Source organism: Parasteatoda tepidariorum, chromosome 10 (genome assembly GCF_043381705.1).
Source record: "Parasteatoda tepidariorum isolate YZ-2023 chromosome 10, CAS_Ptep_4.0, whole genome shotgun sequence".
Classification (NCBI taxonomy): Eukaryota; Metazoa; Arthropoda; class Arachnida; order Araneae; family Theridiidae; genus Parasteatoda; species Parasteatoda tepidariorum.
In genome coordinates, this window is record NC_092213.1 from 48,786,631 (window position 1) to 48,808,068 (window position 21,438).

Below are 21,438 nucleotides of genomic sequence, written 5' to 3' on the forward strand. Positions count from 1 at the left end.
TGCACATGCATTTGAATATAAATTTCTGAGATTTTAAATCTGTTATTTTACCTTAATTTTAATTAAAAAATATTTTAAAACCTGCTGATTACCTATAGTATAATTAAATTTCAATATAATGCATGGCAACTGTTGGTAGTTTTGAAGTTTATATATTTTTTTGGCAAACTTTAGTTTTTGACATTTTTGACGGGTTTTTGACGGTTTAAACCAGTATTATACCCTTGTCATGTCAAAAACCACTTTTTGACGTCAAAAACCCAACCCTGGTCTTTACAATTTAAAAACTCATAGAAAAAGTTTTTTGCAATACCAGGACCGTATTTGCACAAATTCACAAAAACAGGTCCCTGGTTGAAAGAATGTGACTCAACGTTTATTTTATATTCACAAATTATGAGCAATTTCTTCAGAATTTTACGAAAACGGACCTTTCACGAAATGTCTGGACAGACCCCTTAAGTGAATATCTAGGTGGTCCTATTGCACCACCAAATTTTCATTGCTGCTGTGAACCCTAACAATGAGTAATACTAAAACATTTTCTACAATAGTAAAAAAAAATTTACAAATGATGTTCATCTTTAAAGGCCAATGCATTTTTTTCCAGTTTAGTTTACTAAATTATGTGGTTTTTATTTTCACACCCAAAAATTATGCATTTTACATTGTCATACTTTTATAAATTAAAATCTTCTTTCAACAGGTGCTGATTATTGCTCCTACTCGAGAAATTGCTTTGCAAATCTGCGATGTTGTCAGAGCTGTTGGATCTGCTTTTAAGGGTTTAACTTGCAATTGCTTCATAGGTGGTATACCTGTTGATAATGATGTAGAACGAGTACATGGCTGTCAGATTATTGTTGGAACCCCTGGTAAGATTTATTAAAAGTTTTTTTTTCTGTATTTTTAATAGTGCCCTTGATTTTTAAATACAAGTTAAAAATATGAACATTTAATGTTGATCAGTTACATATATTAAAAAAAAACTTCTTAAAGTTCAAATTTATGATTATTTGAAAAGGATAAATTTATTTGTGTATTATTTAATGTTATTTGTTTTTATTTTTGAAGATATAGTAAACATACAAAATGTGTAAACTTCATTATTAACATTGCAACAATTATTAAAGATTTATTTAAGCTAATATATACAGTCAAACTCACTTATAGCCAGCCTTAATTTAACGAGAATCTGGATTTAGCGACTTAATTGGAAATGCTTGAATAATACAATGTTTAGTCCATTGGACCATAGCTCGCTTTTTATCAGCCGAGGTCGGTTTTAGTGTGCAATATATTTGTAATTTATAAAATATCTATTTAATTCAACCACCTAATACCTTCTTGGAATTCCAATTTGATGTTGGCTGTGTTTTTCTGGCCGTAAATCATATTATAGAACCTGACAACAAAGAGGCATCCGGTTTTAAAGGGTGAATATTGAGGTTCCTTCACACTTGTATAAGCCAGTTTGTCTGTATATAATTTAAATTAGTAACAATAATTACCTCTTATGTGATGGACCATATCTAAAAAAGTAGTTAGTTGGAGTGTTATTCATTTGTTATCCTGCTTCTTATGTTATTTTGTGCTTGTTCTAGAAATTTGTATTTACCAATAAGGTTAAAATATCCTGGATTTTACCTCTTTTATGAAAATCTACTTAATGCGTTTTTCTAATGACAGATCGAAATCATTTTTTATCTAGGACGTTTGAAGCATTTGTTATCTCTTGGAATTCTACCTGCCAATTCTATTCGCTTACTTGTGTTAGATGAAGCGGATGTTTTGCTGGAATCAAATTTTAAAGATGATTTAGAGTAAGTACTTTAAAACTTACACATTCACAGTTAACAATTTTGTTTACAATTTGAGTCCTTAACTAGGTTCTAAATATTCAACTAGATTTACTACATTAACATAAATATTGGTACTATTATAATATTTAAAACTATCATAATATTTAAGTACATAAACAACTGTAAAGAGTTCATACTTATTTAGATTATGGACTTACTAATTGAAAAAAAAATAAAATCTTTATATTATATATATATGTTTAATTTTCTACCTTGTTTTTTCCTTCTCTGACAAGTAATTTTTCTTTCAGTTTCATCTTTGTTTCTTTGCCAAAAGAAAAACAAGTGATTGCTACAAGTGCTACTTATCCTAAGGAACTTAGATCTTTGACATGCCAGTATTTTAGAAAAGCTTACTTGGCACGCCTCAACCGTAATGAGTTAACGCTCTTAGGTATTCTTTCAAACTGTATTTATGGAAATCAATTATATTACATTTTGCTGTATTTTTAAATCTATAAGCATAATAACTAAAGTTTTCACAATAAATTTTCTTTAGATTTATATTTTTTGCTTTCTTTAGATTTATATATTTTTTACTTTCTTTAGATTTATATATTTTTTACTTTTTTTTATTTTCAACAGCTACTCTGGGAAATCCAACTCTTATTAATCTACTTGTACATTTTAGTAGTTTAAAATTATTGAAAGTTAAATCGTTAATGTAATATTCAGTTATTGTTTTTTATACATATTTGTTTATGTACGTACATGTATTTATGTATGCATAGTTGGACCCCGATTTAGCGAATTCATCGGGACCGAATCTTTTTATTACATCAGTGGTTAGTCCTAACATAGAACTCCAAAACATTCAGCACTAACCTTATAGAACAAACAACCTCATAAAAATATCCATAATTAGAAGCTGTACAACTTATTCAGCTGTCAAAAAATAACGAATTACGCACTGTTTAATTAAAATTTTAAAATATGGATTAAGTAATGTTTGACAATTTTCTTGATTCCTGACTCAAGAAAGCTCTTTTTTTTTTTTTTTTTTTTTACTTTATTGAGAGAAGAAAATGCTGAGTCATCTGCATCTTTCTGCAATAGGTATGTTTCCAGTTTCTAAACCTTGTAAAGCACCCGAAAAGCCTGGCGCAATGTTTTTGTCAAATTCACATAAAATGTTAGGCTTCGTACTGAACAAAAAAACTTTTCAATAGCTTCACAAAGTTCTAAAAATCATATGTTCTGCAAAGCCCAAAAGACCTCACTTCTGTGTGTTGTGGCATAGAGTGAGATAAGGAAGGAATTTCTTGTTCTTATCCTGTGAAAAATGTGTGACAGCTGGCTCTCATCTGCTCCGGTTGAGGTTTGTGCTTCAGTTGCCCATGTTGTCGCATTGTCTTCTCTATTTTTCCTGTTCGATAATCCAATAGTTTTCTATCAAAAATAGTTAAAACTAATCTTTTGTTGCTGAAAGATTTAAGTCATTTGGGGTCTATTTGTTATTGTGTAGGTTTTTGCCTTCATTTTGATTATGGGGGGGGGGGGTCTCGTTTCTGAAATGTGAAATTCAAGAAACGAGATTTTGTTAAAGCAAGGCCTAACTGCATTTTATATATATTATTTTTGTATTTATATATTGTATTTATATATATTATTTATATATGTACTTAATATATATTTTATTTTCTGGATTTAAATATTGTGGTTCCATAAATCAGCTATGAATAAGTCCGTGAAAAAAAAATTATTTGTACTGCACACTATAAAATTGATTATTATACATGAGTAAGAAATAAACATTTTGTTAGTTGGTGGCAATACCAAAATTGATTATTTTATTTGAGTGAAGTTGGTTTTGCTAAGAAAATTTGAAAGTTGTAATTTCTGTTTTATCCATCTTTTTTATTATTTTTCTTGTAATTTATTATTGCCTTTATGACTTCCAACTAAGATTTAAAAAAATTTAATGTTCTCCTTGTAGTACAAATATTGTAATGGGGATGATGTTAAACTTAGATGACCGTAAACTGAGAAGCCTTACAAAGCTTAATATGATTTCTGTTTAGGGACATGGTACAAGTCAGTTTGTATAAATAGAGTATTTTTCAAAAGCATGTGTTAAAAAGTCTAGTTTAAAATTAAAGTTTAAAAACGGAAGTTGCTTCTAAAATTGGGAAGTAAGTCTAGTTTTAATTACTTCAGATGCTGGCTGCATAGCTGCCAACTCTACTGGATTTTGGAAGTTTCTCCTGGTCTACTGGTTTATTTAAAATTCTCCTGGTTTTTGTACATTTTAGAAAATTCCCAAAGATTGAGTAAGTTTCCTAAAGAAATCCCTATTGAAATCGAATTTTTGTACAGATTATTGCTTGCTTGCGTGAATAATTAAATAAGTATTACTAATACATAATGAAGTGAACCTCATTTATAGAAATCAGTTCAAAACTTTTTTTGTTCTGAAATGTTCAGTTTATTTTTATTCAGAGCTCTCTTTTTAAATGAATTAAAAAAATCTTTTAACTATCTTTGATGAATTAAATGCCTATTAATATTCAAAATTATGATTAAAAATAATACATAACATATCAAATATGTTTAATGTCAATTATAACTGGAAAACATTGCAGTTTTTCTATTTTGATGATTATAAAAATCCCTAAAATTCCCTATGTGTAAAATACTTTGTACATTATTCAACGATTATCATGAAATTTTTATTATTTCGTAAAATCTACTGGATTTTTTCCTATCCATGTTGGCAGCTATGTGGCTGGCTTATTTATATGGATATTTTTTATTTATGTTTTTCTTTTTCTCTGCAGGTATGGTGCACTATATTCAGGTTTTGGAATTATCTAAAATGTCGGTTATGGCGTACAAGACTAAGCTTGAGGCATTGGAAAAAGTCTTAACATCTGTAAATTTTACTCAATGCTTGGTATTTTGCAATCTCATTACAAGGTCAGTGATTTTTTAAAATTTATCTTCACAGATTTTTTCAATGTATCTGCTTGGATTGCTGCGTTACCTGAAAAATTTAGAAATTGTCCAAGGGGAATTTTACATTTTCAAGCCAAAATCTGGAAAAGTGGGAGGGTTTGGCAAAGGCCAAGCTTGCGATTTTTGCACCAATATTTCTCATGGAACACATTTCCTGTGCAGGAGCTTCTTTTTTTCCCATTTGAAATTAATAAAAGTAAAATAATGTATAAATGGCAAATATTTATTTTTTGTGGTTCACTGTGTGTTTTCTTCACATCTTGTTTTGCACGTCCATATTCCAACATAGATCAGCAATTTTTAAAAATATATCTGGAAAAGTTAAGGAATTTTATTTTTCTATTTTAGTAGCAGTCCTAATGCAACCTCACTAAAATATGCACTTCCCATATAAAATAAAACAGCCTTGTAATGATCAAAAATAATCACAAAATGCTTTTAGCAAATAAAAGTATATTTGCTCATTGTTCTTTCTTTTTTTTTCATATCTATTTAAACTGAAAAAATTATCACATTTGTTGTAAAATTATTCAAAACATTAGTTTTATTGTATGTTTTATTAATTATTTTATTCATTTTTGAGAAAGCAATGCCATGCAATTTCAAATTTCCCTTAATATTTTGTTGACTTCATTGAAAATTCTTGTAAATTACTTAATTTGCCTCATTTATATTTCTTCATTTTTATTATATAAGCTAAGGAACTACTAACTGTGTGTCAAAGCTGTTCAATATATGTATATATATATGTATATATATATATTTATATATATATTTTTTGTGTGTGAATGCTTTTCTTGTTTCACTATTTTATAAATTAGTTTCAAATCAAAGATAATTCTTGAATATTTTAGATTTCTTTGCTCTTACTTTATTATATATTTTACAAACTAATAATATATGATATCTGTGTAAAAATTATTCAAAACAAACAATGTACTTTTCTTATTTCACAATCTTATAAATAAGTTTTATTTTTAAATTTTGGGAGATTCCTTGCACTATCAAATTTCTTGACAACTTTTACATTTTCTTTAATGATGTAACTAATAGTGATTTGGTCAAATACTGAATATTCGGCCAATAATATCGACTGATTACCAAGTATTTGGCCAAATAGTAACTATTTTTAAAATTACTAATAAATATTTCTTAATCTACAAATAAGTTTAGTCATTATTGAAAAGTAACATATTATTGGTATGGGGTGAAGGGAAAAAATATTAATAAAAATGTTTTAGATGATAAAGATAATTAGATATAATGAAATATTTAAGATTAATGAAAAACTGTCTAACAGCTATTCTAAAAAAAAAAAAATAAAAAAAAACTTAAGTTGTAATGTTAAAAAGGAATCTCATTTATTTGTAAAATTTCATAAGAAGTTAATTTTTACTGTTAACACAGTCACCCAATTTCGGGTTTACGACTACTAATGTTCAACCCCTTAGCCTTGTAATTTTGAACCAATCCAGAAGACAAGGTAACTCCTGGATCAGTACCCGCAGAGGTACACAGACCCATTGCCATAAACAGAACTTGCAAAATTATATGGATACAATCTGGTACTATGAATGAGACCTAAATAAACCAGTAACTTACTGTACAAAGCACAGCCGCCAAAAGATTTTTACTGTTACTTTTTTTCTTTTAATATTTTTTTACTTAGTTTTATTAGTATTTAAGACTGTTCAGGAACCACTTTTGGTCCCCTGGTCTGTAGGCTGTGCATCTCTGAACAAAAACAAGTTATTATTAAAAAGACTGTATCAAAAAACTTTATTTTGAAATGAATATTTCTTTCCAGAGTTGAACCTCTTTCCTATGACGTTAAAACCTGGGGTTTTACATGTACTTTTATTAGCAGTGCTAAAGAACAATGTGATCGTATCAAAGCCATTGAGTGTTTAAAACATTTTAAGTGCAAAGTTCTTGTTACCAGTGATGTAGTAAGTATTGAAATATTTTGTTTAATTTTTTAAAATTATCATTAATTTTCTGATTTAACATTCAAAAGAAATTAGTTTTAAATGTCTATGTCTTTATTTATGAGTCATTTTACTTAATTTTGGTGTTATTAGAAAAAGTCAGCACTATGTAATTAAGCTATTAAAATGCTTAAAATATTTGCATAGTTTAAAAAAAATAATTTTTTTTTGAAATAATATTTAGGGAATTTTTTTTCAAATTTCAATAATTTTTGACTGGAGGATAATTTTTGCCTCCCTTTTGTTTTCTTATAATTAAAAGTAACAAACTTTTCAACATAAAAAAAGTCTTTAACCTATTTTTTTTTTTTAAACTGCTCAAAAGCGAAGTTTCTTCAATTCAATGTTTTTCATCATAATGTTAAGTGTCATTTATCAGTATTAAAAAAAAAAATCAAGGGGGTATGTTTTTCTTTTTGGTCATTAAAATATAGGAAGTGGTTTTTAGCAAATACTGTCTTATTTGTGACTTTTTTTAAAATAGATTTATTGCTTATTTACTTATCAAACCAGTTGATATGAGAAAATATGTATGCTTTTTTTTTCCAAGTATAACTTAGTTCATATTACATAAATCTATACAAGAAAATACAGAGTTATATCTCCTGTATCGTCCTGTGCAGAATTCTTTATGAACTGTTCTTATATATTGCTATCATGTATTCCTGTAATTTATTGTTTTCTTTTTCAGACTTCCAGAGGTATTGATGCTGAGAATGTTGATCTTGTTGTCAATTTTGATAAGCCAGTTAATTCAGATGTGTATTTCCATCGTTGTGGACGTGCTGGAAGATATGGTATTAAATACCTTACTTCTTTATTGGTTTCAAATGATTTTTAGCATAAAAATTTAAAGCATGTTAAATAAAATTTTGAATATTTTTTATAAAAAAAAACAATATTTATATTGAATTGTCTTATTTCAGAGTACTAGGTTTTTATTTATAATATGTGCGTTCATTAGGTATAAGTTATGCATATTTTAATAAATTTTATTTATTTTCTGTACAAAGCAGTAATGTTTTTTAATTTTTATGTTAGGTGCAAAAGGAGTAGCCATAACTCTCCTTGATAAGAATGAGGTTGTAGCATTTGAACAGATGAAAGTAAAGCATAACTTCAAAGCATATAATCTTCCTGGTAATTATAATTTCTATTAAAGTTTACTAAATTATACAACACTGGTTTTCATATTGCTAGTATAAGTTTATATTATTCCCTGTGGCAGAATAGCAGCAACACGGCGACATTGTCGCAGAAAGTTACAGTTCTTGCAGAAAGATTTTTCTTTTGAAAAGTAAAATATCTTTTCTTTTCTACAGAAATTTACACGGGAATTGCGGATTTTAAAAACACCGATATATTTCAAACAATACTGAAAATTCGAATCCTGCATTTGAGTATTTTTTTAAAGCAATAATTCTATCGAATTTTCGGCAGTTATTGCTATTGATTTCTCCTTAGTTTTTAAGTCCGATATTTTGTATTCGATATTATTTATTGCAAATAATCTCGAAACGAAACATGCATTTGAGAAGTCTGATTTGTGTGATTTCATTGTAAATTTTTTTGTTTTTTCTTAGAATTTCTTTTTAATCTTTTTATCTTAATCTGCAGATTGCATGATTTTAAATTCCTTTTTTTTATTGTGATGATTATTTACGAAAAAGGAAATAGTGTGTTGTTTTCTTCCCCAACAAAATCCGAGAGCATCACTCATAATATTAGAATAAAAAATTATTGCACGTTCAATTAAAAATAATTATAAAATTTTTTATTTATGTAGACACAGCGCTTTCATTATTTTTAATTAGTAACATATATGTTTGTTATTACTAAAAGTATGTTGCAGAAAGATATTAGTGCTAGATAGTTTTTTGCAGATGGCTCGGGAAAAATCTGCCACAGGGATATTATTATTTAAGTTTACAATTACTTATAAAAAATATTCAGTTTGCTTTTATTCACAATGAACATGTCTTAAGTATAAATAAGGGAGAAAAACTAAAATGTGTTTTTGATGTTATTAAATTGCTAAAGGAGAAAAGAATATATTTCTCCCTAACTAGGAAAATGTTTTAGAAGTTATGGACATAAAACAGCATATCCCAAACTTTCGAGTTTGGTGCAAGATATATTTATCAGTGTTAGAGGAGTATAGTTGGAATTCTTAAAAAAAAATTTAACTCTTAAAAAAGACCCTTAATAAGAAGGCATTTATTTAAACACGACGAATTGAATTCTCTAACTGACCTTTAATTTATATGTTCATGTAGCGTATCTACCACTACAAAATTACAACTACAATTCACTAGTATATAAGACATGTTAACTCGACTCTATGTAGGGGGTTCCTTTTCATAGATGACGGTTGACATGGTCTGTAATTACTAATCCCCACATTGGTGACCTTCGGACGTGATGTGAACACGCCTACCTTGGCAAAAACGCCCACTTTGATCTGGATACGCCTACATCGGCAGTAACGCCTACTTCGTTGGATGGTCCACATTGAACAGTTGACTTGCTACTTGTGACTGCATCATTATCCACCTCCTCACGCTGTTGCTACTCAGTCTCATCTCGATCACACACAACGTTGGCTTGCATACACTCGACTGCTAACGGCAACACAGGAGCGACTACAACCGTGAAGTTAATACACCTCTCACATTCAGCACTCAAAAAAATACGGTGATCTTAATACAGCTCTCCCGGCTTCGCACAAAACAGCAATGAATCAACTAGTGGCATCCATTCATCGAATTCTATCATAGCTATAATTCTGGTGGGGGAGTACTGTAGCGTATCTACCACTACAAAATTACAACTACAATTCACTAGTATATAAGACATGTTAACTCGACTCTATGTAGGGGGTACCTTTTCATAGATGACGGTTGACATGGTCTGTAACAACTCTCCCCACATTCACATTATTTACATGTATTGGTGGATAAAATTCTTTTAACTCTTTAATTAAGTTATTAATAGATTTCCTTTATTTACCACTAGAAAAATTACTTTTTGAAACTATGCAAATTCCATCGTAGCTGGAGGATATGAAAGAGTCTTCCTTTGTTTTCATTGCTAATTTCTATTTTTTTTAAAAATTAAAAAAGGAATGAAGTTATTTAAAAGATTTATTTTGTCCTTTCAGATCCCATTCCAGCCAATCTAATAAATATTAGGCCTGATGATTCTGACTCATCGACTGAAGATTCAGAAGGTATTGAGAATTTTTCTGAAGAATTTGAAGAAAAAGACTCTGATCATATGAATGGCAATTCTAGTGATAATAGTGGCAACTTGAAAAAAAAGAACAATAGTGTCGATTCGTGCAAATCAAACAATGCAAAGGTGGACATAAATGGACATACGATCAAAAAGAAAGATAAGGATACTAATCTGGAATCGAGTGCTCTTAGTGAGTTGAATACAGCAAATAAAAAGGATAACTGTACAGTGAAGAAGGAGTCCAGTGTTTCAGACAGTATAGAGCAGAATTCAGTTTCGGAAGTGGTTACAAGTAATGGCGATGATCAAATTGTTAGTGAAATTAATGGAACTGAATTAGCAAAAGATAAAAATTCATTTCTTGAATATTTAGAGAGTGGATCTAAAGATATTAGATCTTCTCCTAATAATGCTACAGGTTCTGATTCTGTTGTTGTATCTAATGATAATATCTTTTCACAAGAGCTTAAAAGTAAAACTACTTTTGAAGCAAATGGTAGCCAAGATTCTTCTGAGAAGCAGTGTATGAATAATGTCAAGAATGCATTGGAAGTTGATACTAATGGAAAAGATTCAAATACCTCTGAGCATAATGTGAGTGAGTATGAGATTAAAGAGATAATTGAAAAATTGATTCCTTCATCAGATACACTTGAGTCCATTAGTCAAGAGAAAAATACTGTATCAATTGATACTCCAACTTCTACGTTGTCAAATACACCAGAATTAGACAAACTTCATAACGAAGGTTCAAATAAAACAAAGACAGTTTTAGTTCCAAATCAAATACAACTTTCAGTTGGGAAGTTTTTAATGAAATGTATGAACAATGAGGCAAATAACTCGCCAGAAATTGATTCTTCTCCCTCTTATAAAGACTGCTCTGATAATAAGACTGAAACAGACCAGGATTTAACAAAAACATTTAAAGATATTAGAGGAAATTTGACCGATTTCTATTCTAAGGTGTTTCAAGCTTATAAAGCTGAAAATCTTACTGATGCTGCAATTGAGAATGTTAACAATCTTACAATGCAGCAGGAAGAATCTGTTAAAGAAAATGTTAACCATGGCAATACAGAAGCTGTGTCCCACAAAATAACAAATTGTAATGAAAAAATAACTAAAAATATTCATGATGAACTAAAGAAAGAGGATAAAAATTCTTCTGATTTAAAATCCAGTGATGTTAATGTCTGTGATATTAGTTTGTATTCTGAAGTTCCAAATGAATCTATTATATCTGAGAAAAATAAAGCATCAGGATTTGGTCAGGTTTTTGAAAGACATGTTTTTAAAGAGAATTCTGCAGATACCTCTTCGAGTAGTTCAGATAGTGATGAGGATCCATTTTTGACTTTAGAACGTGCTTTCCACGCTGCGAAAACTTCTGAAAAAGCCAAATCTAAAACAACTTTGAATGCTAGTCAAAAAGGAGGGAAAGAGAAATATATTAATATGAAGAAAAAAAAGTTCCCTTTGGCTGCAGATAAAGGACGACATTCCTCGCCACTCGACTCTGGAGAATCGAGTGACAGCTCTACGGTTAGTTCTAGTGACGAAGATACTGAAAACATGCTTCAAGAAGTAGATGGAGCTAAGAAAATGTACAGTGGAATGCAAAATTTTAAACGTGAATCCAAGAAGTTCCATCTAGCTAAACAAAAAAGCAAACTTGGAGTCAAACCATGTAATGCGATAAGAATCAGTGATAATTTTAACAAGACACTCACAGAATCTTCTGAAATATCAGAATCTGAAAGCCTGACTAGTTCACAATCTGTTCATAATGCTTCTACTCCCTATTTTAAAGGATCAAAATCAGCTAATAGAGGGCATCAACGTGGCACACGTGCAGCTAACTACAGAAATTTACCATTCCCAAGTCATCATTATGGAAATGTTTCTCTCATGAGTCAGCCTCAAGAGCACTCCACTAGTGCAGTGAATGATGGAAGCATCGCATCCACGAGTCAGCCTCATGAACATAATGACTGCACAGTGAACTATGGAACCTTTCCGGCCATGAATTGCCATCAGGAACGCCAGTTGGATGGCTATGCATGCAATCACCAAATTAATGGACATGCTTCGCACAATTACAGACCTAACCATGTGAATACGCCTCATATAGGTCATGAAAGTCATTGTCAAAACTGCAGCGCAGATTGGTATCAAATGTACATGAAACAATGGCAATTTATTCATTCTTCTCTATTTTGAACATTCTATTTTTTTCCCTAACGTTTTTAAAGAGCTTAAATGTTCCTTTATGTTTTTTAAACTTAATTTGTTTTTGTAAAATATACTTGTGAGTTGCATTTTAAAAATTAAAGAAAACTAAGTGTTCTGCATCAATGTTATTAAATTCATTATTTGTATATGTACTGTGTTGCTAATAAGTTTTGTATAAAAGTTTATCAAAATACATTCAACAAATATGAAGTGGAGAAAGAAGATCTGAATTCTTACTTAGCATTTACTTTAAGAGATAGAAAATAGTAAAAATCTAATGAATGTGAAAATAATCATTAAAATGTTCAGAATATATATAGTTTTTTTTCCAGTTTGATTTAAAAGTGATTTTTATAAATTATTTACTACTTTCTGGATTTTCACGAGGGATGTAGCGAATATTCGGCCCTTTCGTCGAACATTCACCAAAGTATTATTTGAAATATTATTTTTTGACAGAAGCTTTTTTAGGGGGATATTTTAATAGATTAAAAAGAATAATATAAAATCTTATTTTTTACTATATATTATTTGAAATAGTTTTTACACATTTTTGTTAAATTCAAAAACCTTTGTGTTCTGAAAGACTCGTGGAAAAGCGAAATTTGAAGAAATAAAATTAGATTACTTTATACTGAACCATGAGTTTTGTAATGAATTTTTTATTTTATTAAGGCAAGTTAATTTCATCGTTTTTTTTAACACTTTATGTTTTAAAAATTGAGAGCTTTTTTTTTGTTTGTTTTTCAGTTTTAACTAAGGAGAAGCATATTAACAAATAGTTTCTAATTGACTTGATTTTTTTTTTCTTGTACAATGATACAAATAATTAGTCACATAGAAAACAAAGATTCTTAACAATTAAGTTATATTTCAGAATTGAGAAAAAAAAATTCTGTTTCTCCTTTAATTTTTCTTTTTATAAACATTTTTATTTTTATTTTACAGTATATTTTAAAGAGTTTTTAATGAAAGTTATTCTTTTTTATGGTTACTTTATCTTAAAAATGTGGCATTGTGAAAAAGTTCAATTAAATTTTATCTACAAATCTTTGGTTTGAAAAATTAAGAACGATTTTTGTTTTGGTTTCTATCTAGCTTTTTCAAACGACTCATGTTTTTATTACAACATGGCAATTAAGAGGGTTCCTATTAGTCTTTTATCTTAACTTTTTTCTTGAAAAATACGGAAATTGGAAAACTGAAATGTTTAGCTTTAAAATTTTCTTTCAAAAATTGAGATCGATTTTTATCTTTTCTGTTATGCTTTTGTATATAATCTTAGTTTTTTTGTATGCATTTTAATGATGGCGCTGTATTAGACATATCTTTTTAATGTTTTTATGGAAAAAAATTTTTTAGCAAGTTTTGTTTTAAGATGTTATTTTTTTATTATTTCTTTACTTTTTATTTTATTAATAGTACTTTTTTTTTATCTTAAATATTTGTGATTTTCTTAATATATAATTATCTTTAATATATCGATTAAAGTTTTTTCCCTTTATCCCATAATGATACATCTAAGTTTTGATTATTTTTCTATAATGACTTAACTTATTTCTATATAGAAATATTTATTAATTTTCAAAAAAAATTTGCTATTCGGTCAATTTTGTTTGGCTGAATATTCGGTATTCGGCCAAATCACTTTTCGTTACATCCCTGATTTTCACAAAAAAAATCAATAAAATGTGATATTGTAACTGTGAGTTGTAAAAAATAAATCCTTACAAACAAAAAAAATGCTTTTTACTGCTTAATTTCCATATGATTAACTTTAAAATGGCACACCTATACATTTTTAAAAATATGATTTTAATAAATATCAAGTAATAAAAAAATTATGATTTTAAAAAATATTAAGTAATAAAAAATATCTTTTACTAAAAAAACATAATTCTTAAAAAATAAATATTGTTAGAATCTTTATGCAAGTTCTTCAATTATTAATTAGTGAAAAAAATCGGGAGAAATTGATGTTTGGAACATATTTTCACAATCTTATCCTTTGTTACTTATTCAAAATGAATAGTTATAGATCTAGAAACTGGTAAAAAAAAATTGCATTATCATTCTATTGTTAAAACATAATTTTATTTTGAAGAATGTATTAATAAAAAATTACTGGAATTATGCTTTGCTCTGATGAGTTGTAATGTACAACAGATTGAAAACACATATAACTAACATAACTTAGACACCTATCAATCAGGAATGTTAAAGTGACTATTTTAACATTCCTAAAACATTTTCTAGAAGTGATAGCTGAATAATCATGTAAACTTTCAGTGATGTCACCTTTGAGGATTAAGTTTTGTTAGATCATATGGTCCAATGATTTTTAACATTCAAAATTAATTATGAATACTATACTTGATTGTTTTAACACTAAATTTTTTTAGGATACATTCAATATCATACTAGTTGAACTACTTTTTAAAGCAGATAAAAATTTAAAAAAAAAACGATTCACAGAACAATCAGGGTGGCCACCCACCTGGAATTATCAGGGAATTTTTTTATACTGGAAAAAACCTGGAAATATCAGGGAAATTTGGATAAAAACCTGGAAAAATCAGGGATTTTTAAAGAAAAGCTGGAAATTTTTCTTTGGTGATTTTTCAAATTTCACTAATTTAAATTATTTGCTAATTTTCTTAATTTAAATTATTTCATCCATTATACCCACTTTTTTTTAACGGAAATGTATCGCCAAACAGTTGAAATATCATCAACTTAGCGATACTTTGCTTGCATCAAAATTTGCTCCATTATAGTTCTGTTAAACTAGAATGCCATATAAAATTCTTCCACGGTTGCTAAACAAATGTGGAAACTTTTGACCGCTATGGGAATTTAGGAAAATTTAGGTAAGATTCTGGTGGAAAAAGGGATTAGGATATTAGCTTCTGTTTTTAAATTCTGTCCTTGGGCTAAATCCATTTATGGCTCAAGTTTGTTCCGATGCTTTGGTGGTTTTTTTTTTTCTCTATTTTGACAAAATGTTTTTGTATTTTTAACTTTATAAAATTCTCCAAAAATTAGTTGGTTATAATTTTATGATAATAGATTTTATATCGCACTCTTTTTCTGAAAGCTTTTCTACTCCTATTCAAAGAAATCTGTGAATTATTTTTTCTGAGCAAACCAACCAATCACACATTTTTTTACAATCACTAACAGCAATGTTTGTCGACAAATTTTTACAATTGTTGCATTAATGCTAATTTTTTCTATTTCATTTTAACCTCTTATAACATATTTTAATTTTAAACAAAAAAGGCTCCTTTGTTGGTCAATATATGATTTTTGATTCAAAATTTTGTGCCAAAACATTAAAAAATAAATAAAAAATCTTGAAAATTGTCAAAATAAATTATTTTTTTCAAGATGATATGTTAAAAAAATAACATTTTGAATAAAATATTTTATAATATAGACACTTTTCTTGTACACATCCTATACTTTATAAGAAAAAAGAAACAAAAACCTGGAAATTTTAAGATTTTTATCTGGAAAACCTGGAAAAATCAGGGAAATTTGAAATCTGATTTGAGTGGCCACCCTGACAATATGTGAAAGTTGATTTACAATAGTAAGCTGCCAAGAAGGGAAATAAGATATTTGGTTAAGAGACTCTTTCTTTTGAAGTAACAATAGCCTCGTCCAATTTTTCTGTAATTGATAAGTGCATTTTTTTTCTTTGTGGAAAACTAATGGGATTTAAAAATTAGCTTAAATTATTAGTTCTGATCTTTCTCAAATATTATTTTTTTTGGCTATGTTCATTAGGTAAGTTTACTAAGGATATTAATCTATATAACACAAAATACTATATTATGCAAAGCCTCGTACTGTAGGGTTTATGTTAAAAAGAGCTGTAGATATAAAAATTTATATTTTTTATTTATTTAATAGTTGCGGGCCTCAATTTTTTTTCTGGCTAAATTCAATGGCGATTGTGTTCCAGGTTTTTCGCATTTTCCTTAGAGGTCTAGGAACAAGGCATGCGATTTTTTTGCGAAATTTCCGCAATCTCAAGACCATCGATTAGTGTATTCACATAATTTAAAATTCCAAAATCTCAATTTGTATTTTTGTGTTCTTAAAATCCAATATCGCGATTCTTGTAAGAACTGGTTTTTTTCTCGGATTGGTTACATTAAAGGTATGATATTCTTCATCGATAGGAAATCTAATTATAAATCTCAGTTCAAAAAATTACATTAAATATGAATAGTATATAAATTGATATCTTGTTATCGAGGTTCACTTGGTGTCACAAATACCTCTACAAATTCTTGGAATGCTCAATTAAAAAAGTTGGAAACAGCTGTCCTATTTCATTAAGTTACCTCCATTTTGTAACTTTCAAGTTCAAAAGTTTTAAGAAAAATAGATAAATGTAAAATGTAGAGTGAACAAAGAAAAAAAAAAGTGAATAAAAAAACTAATCTAAGATGAGATATGGGGTCTAATAATTCAAATTACTGATAACAATTCACTAGAACAATTTTTTTTTTTAAAAATAAAAAGGGATATTTTTTTATCTAACTATAATTCAAAGTTATAATTATCAAGGTTTAACTGTTTTTGATTCATTCAGCATACTTTAATACAAATTTCCATTTACAATTTCTACAAGTAACAGACATTTAGATAATTTAAGCTTTTAATAACATTTAATTATTTCAATACTTTTTTAAAACAATTTCATCTTTACATTTAAATAAAACATTGCACTAAACTGACTAAGAGCGTAATCTTGCACTCAATGCAACCGGCTGAATGTTTTTACAGTCTTCTAAGGATTCAAATGTATGAATTGTATCCCCTAGTAGAATATGTACAAATATTCTTCTATCATCAGCTTCAAATAAAGAATTAATTTGACCACAATAATCTTGTGCATTTGGTAAAGGAAGTGAATGCAAAAGTTCTCCGTCACTCAGTGACCATAGTCTAGTGATGTTATCTTCACCAGGAGCACACAAGATGTTAGCTGACTCATTAAAACTAAAAGTTAATTTTTTATAGAGGCTGTAGTGATGTGGATATTGAAAGACTTCTTTTTTGGCTCTCAAATCAACCTAGAAAGGAAATAGAGAAAAGTATTATTAGTTTGCTACAGTTGATAATAGATATTAGAGGATTTAAGAAGACTTTTTTTTCCCCCAACCCCCACCCGATTGACACTTCTCATTCAAGTATCAGTAGGGCAGATTTGCTGACCACTCTTTTAGGGGCACCATATTAAGTGGGCTAACATTGCTCCCACAAAAAAGACAAATAGTACAGAGAATGAAAGAAAATCCATGCCTTGTCCAGGATTCAAACACAGGACCTTTCTGATGCAAGGTCAATTCCTTGACTACTAAACAGTTCGGTAAGCGATATCAGAAAACAAATGTTATAAAAAAATAAAACAATGAGTATCACTGTAGAATTGCTTAATTATGAACCAAATATTCTTGATTTATATCTCGGTGTATAAGTCAACTACTAAAAAAACCAAACAATATAGATTTTTAAAATTTAAAAACAAAACCACAAACCAGCAAAATTTTTCAAATTAAAAATATTTTACATTGTTAACGTATACCTTCAAATAAAGATAAATGACGTTATTAAATCTTAAAGAAATAGATGATGTTCTGGAATTTGTAACTTCATTATGGTATACACCGACACCAAATATCAAGAGTTGTAAACAATTTTATAAGCAAGTTATTAGATTAAATGAACAAATTTTTCAACGAGGACCAGTTGTATGTATTACCATAATTAATTAAGCATCACAGGTAATAATAGTAGTTAGTGATTTTTTACAGCCACCTGTAGTGAATAAGTACCAAAATGAAATAAATTCTAGGAACAATTTAAGATTTCCACCTCAGCCCACCAAGACACCAAAGGGATTTTAAACTTGAAATATGTTTTTTTTTTTTCAAAATTTTTTTAGAGTTTTGCCCCAGGATGACTACAAGTTATATCCTTTAAGTTAATATTCAGGGGTCTGTCCAGACCAAATTTACTACCATTTAGCAGTACCTTCACAAATTCAACTTTAGGAAAAACGGTAGCTTCACAAATTACTTTTTTTAAAAAATTTTATATTTGTATCCTGTGAGAAACGGTAAATCCATATTTTTTTCCAAAAATTCATAAAATAGGTACCTCTCAGAAAAACCTAGACAGACCCCTGATATTATTTATCCTTCGGTATTTCCCAGAAGTCACCAAGTACCTCTCAGAAAAACCTAGACAGACCCCTGATATTATTTATCCTTCGGTATTTCCCAGAAGTCACCAATATTTGGAGATTACTTTTAAGTTCAGATTAAGAAATCTTCCAAATATTGTAAGGGAAAGTATAAATTTATCACCTAAAAAAGGTTATAGTCAAGTAGTTTAAACGATTAGTTTAACATATCCTCATTTTATTTTAATATTTGTAAAATGCTACCAGATCACACACATCGTATCTAACCCTCTACAAAAAAACCCAGAATTTTTTAATATGAAATTCTATTATTGTAGAAAACTATCAAGCAAAACTAAGAAAACATCTAATCTATACAATCTATTAATTACTACTTTGCCATCTTTAAGAATGGAAAAAGTATTTTCAAGCATTAAGTGAGTTTAGTCTGAATTGTGAAATAGATAATGGGGAGATTTCCGTATCGTGATCTGCGACAGAATGATCGCCAAATCTTGGCTACTTCCATGCAGCGTCCGAGAAATTAAAAAAACATCACACAAAGGGAGCAACTCAAAAGGTATAACTAGTTACCATCCCCAAGCAAACATCTACAGCCTTTTTTTTTCTTAAAAATTTGCAAGTTTAAAATCTATTTGGCAGTTGTCATTAGAGTAACAGATCATGATACAGGAATATTCCCATTTCTGTATCAGTACCTGATTGCACCAACTAAATTAGCTAAGATATCAAGGCTTTTTTGAACTAGAGATACATAATTGTTTGCTTAGGTACGATAAGCTTCTACAGGGTGCGTAGTGTTTTTAAAAAGTGCTTAAAGGTGCTTATTTTCATTTTTTAAAAGACCTTAAAGGTGCTTTTTTCATTGGGTGTTTTCAAAAAGTGCTTAATTTTCCCCTTTTCAAAATGAGATTTTTCCTTTACTATGTTGGTTTTTGCTTCGAATTATGCAAAAAGACACAGTTCACATTGTTCTCATTTAACGTTTTCAAAATTAATTCAACCCCAATCTATTTCGGCGTATAGTCAGTCCGTGGCGTATGAAAACGCCATTCGTTTTACATGATTCAAAATTTCATGATTTTTGACAATTGTAAAAAACAATGCCTAATTTTTTTTTAAAACAAGATAACAAGATAAAACCGTCGACTGTTAAAAACTTTCCAACCCTGCCTAATTAGGATATTTTTTTAAAGTACTTAAAAATATTTTTTGAGCGCTTGAAAAGTGCTTAAAAGGTGCTTATTTTTTGTTGAATAATTTGGCTATGCACTCAGATCTATAGATGAAAATAAATACTAACATTGAGGAGAACACTATTGAATCCACTTGCAACCACATTCCTCTCATGAGACATAAGTTTTATATATGATATATTAGTACATAAGGGTATAGTCATAGCAGGTACAGCTTCAGTACGAAGATCATAGCACACTAAGTCGCCCTGATGAAGACCACAGTACAAAATATTGCCATCACTATTAAAATCTAAAGAATACGGTTGTCCTTTCGATAACTCAATCTTCTTAGAAAAGCTCTGGTAGTCATGTAAGTAAAAGCATCTATCAGCGCCTATTGCAAATCGTTTTTTATTATCGTTCCAAGAGCAACTCCAGAGTATATCTTGATGCTCAAACCTTCTAACAATATCATCTCGCGGTGCCTCACCTCCATTATTAACTCCAGCACGAGCAAGATAGGCCATGTTTTTATGCCGAGAATAGGAATTAGCCACATAAAGTACATAATCTTGATTGCCACTAGTTAAACCACACATATCAAATACTTTGTAACTAGGTAGTGTAGCAATATGTGTGTAGGAAACTTGTGAAATACTAGTCTCAACGTTGTTGCTTTTTGAATCGAGCTTTTTGTATTGGAATGACACAGATTCAAGTAATGTGGCTGAATACTCATGATAGGTCCATGCTCCTATTATATTTCGTTTAAAACCAGTAACATAGTAGCAATTTACATAATCCGAAAAGTCTATTTGACTCATGCTGACCCATTTTAGCTGTCGCATTTTCAGTTTTAAAATTTGAGAGTTGAAATTACTCTGACTAGTCATTCCATTTTCGCGGTATGATAGGCATTGGGGAAAAGAAAATTTACTTTTTTGAGTCTTTCCACAATGTAGGTTCAATTCCAAAGGTTTAAAATTCAAATGAGCTGCATCTTCTCTTCTTTTTTTATATGGATTTTCAACAGTAAGAATGGGATTCATGATTTCAGAAGCATTTCTGTAATTCGAAGCGTTATTCCATTGACGGTCATGCATTCGCAAAAAATCTTCTTCTGAAATTTCATTGTCTTCTAAGTCCATGGCTGATAATTAATTGTTTATAAACATAATAGAATGTGAAATTCTGCAACAAATATTACAAAGTTATATACATAAGTTGTGTTCAAAAATTCTGATTTAGTAGTAAACAACATGAGAAGAGTTTTGTGAAATTCATCTATAAACTTATCAATCAGTTGAACCGGTTGTATTTTATGAACTGAGAACTTTACAAAATATAATGTAACTTTAAAATTAAACAAACAAAAACTGAAAAAAATGATGAGCTGTAAAAAGTTTCGCACATTTGCGAACAATGGCGAAGCCGGGGTTTTGTTTACATTTCATATTTTTTTTAAACAAATTGCTTTTCACGAAAAATTCCAGAAATATGAGTTGGTTTTCTTCAAAAATTTGGCATTTTTAAATGAAGCTTTTAATTTATTTTTAAATTTGTAACAGGAGCAAATATTGAGAAAGATTTTGAATTTTTTTTTAACAGTGCACGAATGGCAGTCGAAATGAATTACGATTTGTTGATGTTGACAACGGTGACAGATGGCGGCTTTTGAAATCAATTGTTTATTTTCCAACTTGTCATAGACTAGCAATGATTTTCTCAAAGAAAAAAATCATGTAAATATTATAAACTTG

General features: G+C 29.0%; 3 protein-coding genes across 3 annotated transcripts in view; 2 read left to right on the forward strand and 1 right to left on the reverse strand.

Moving 5' to 3' along the window:
- LOC107447626 (probable ATP-dependent RNA helicase DDX20) overlaps positions 1 to 12,396 on the forward strand; it is a 15,761-nt gene extending 3,365 nt beyond the window's left edge. The window contains exons 3-10 of the mRNA XM_016062580.3: positions 707 to 875; positions 1,712 to 1,823; positions 2,114 to 2,256; positions 4,640 to 4,778; positions 6,625 to 6,766; positions 7,497 to 7,602; positions 7,847 to 7,945; positions 9,966 to 12,396. Of these exons, the coding sequence (XP_015918066.2) occupies positions 707 to 875; positions 1,712 to 1,823; positions 2,114 to 2,256; positions 4,640 to 4,778; positions 6,625 to 6,766; positions 7,497 to 7,602; positions 7,847 to 7,945; positions 9,966 to 12,265 (3,210 nt within the window). The 3' untranslated portion in view covers positions 12,266 to 12,396. The remainder of the gene's footprint in view (positions 1 to 706; positions 876 to 1,711; positions 1,824 to 2,113; positions 2,257 to 4,639; positions 4,779 to 6,624; positions 6,767 to 7,496; positions 7,603 to 7,846; positions 7,946 to 9,965) is intronic.
- Positions 12,397 to 16,867: 4,471 nt separating this feature from the next.
- On the reverse strand, positions 16,868 to 21,422 carry LOC107447627 (uncharacterized). The gene is made up of 2 exons (XM_016062582.4): positions 19,804 to 21,422; positions 16,868 to 17,367 (listed from the first exon to the last, which is right to left on the reverse strand). Exons 1-2 carry the CDS (start codon positions 20,824 to 20,826, stop codon positions 17,029 to 17,031), a joined length of 1,362 nt encoding a protein of 453 aa, XP_015918068.1. The 5' UTR covers positions 20,827 to 21,422; the 3' UTR covers positions 16,868 to 17,028.
- Positions 21,280 to 21,438, forward strand: part of LOC107447617 (tyrosine-protein phosphatase non-receptor type 13) — a gene marked incomplete in the record, with an annotated part of 126,626 nt that continues 126,467 nt past the window's right edge. The window contains 1 exon segment of the mRNA XM_071186957.1: positions 21,280 to 21,420.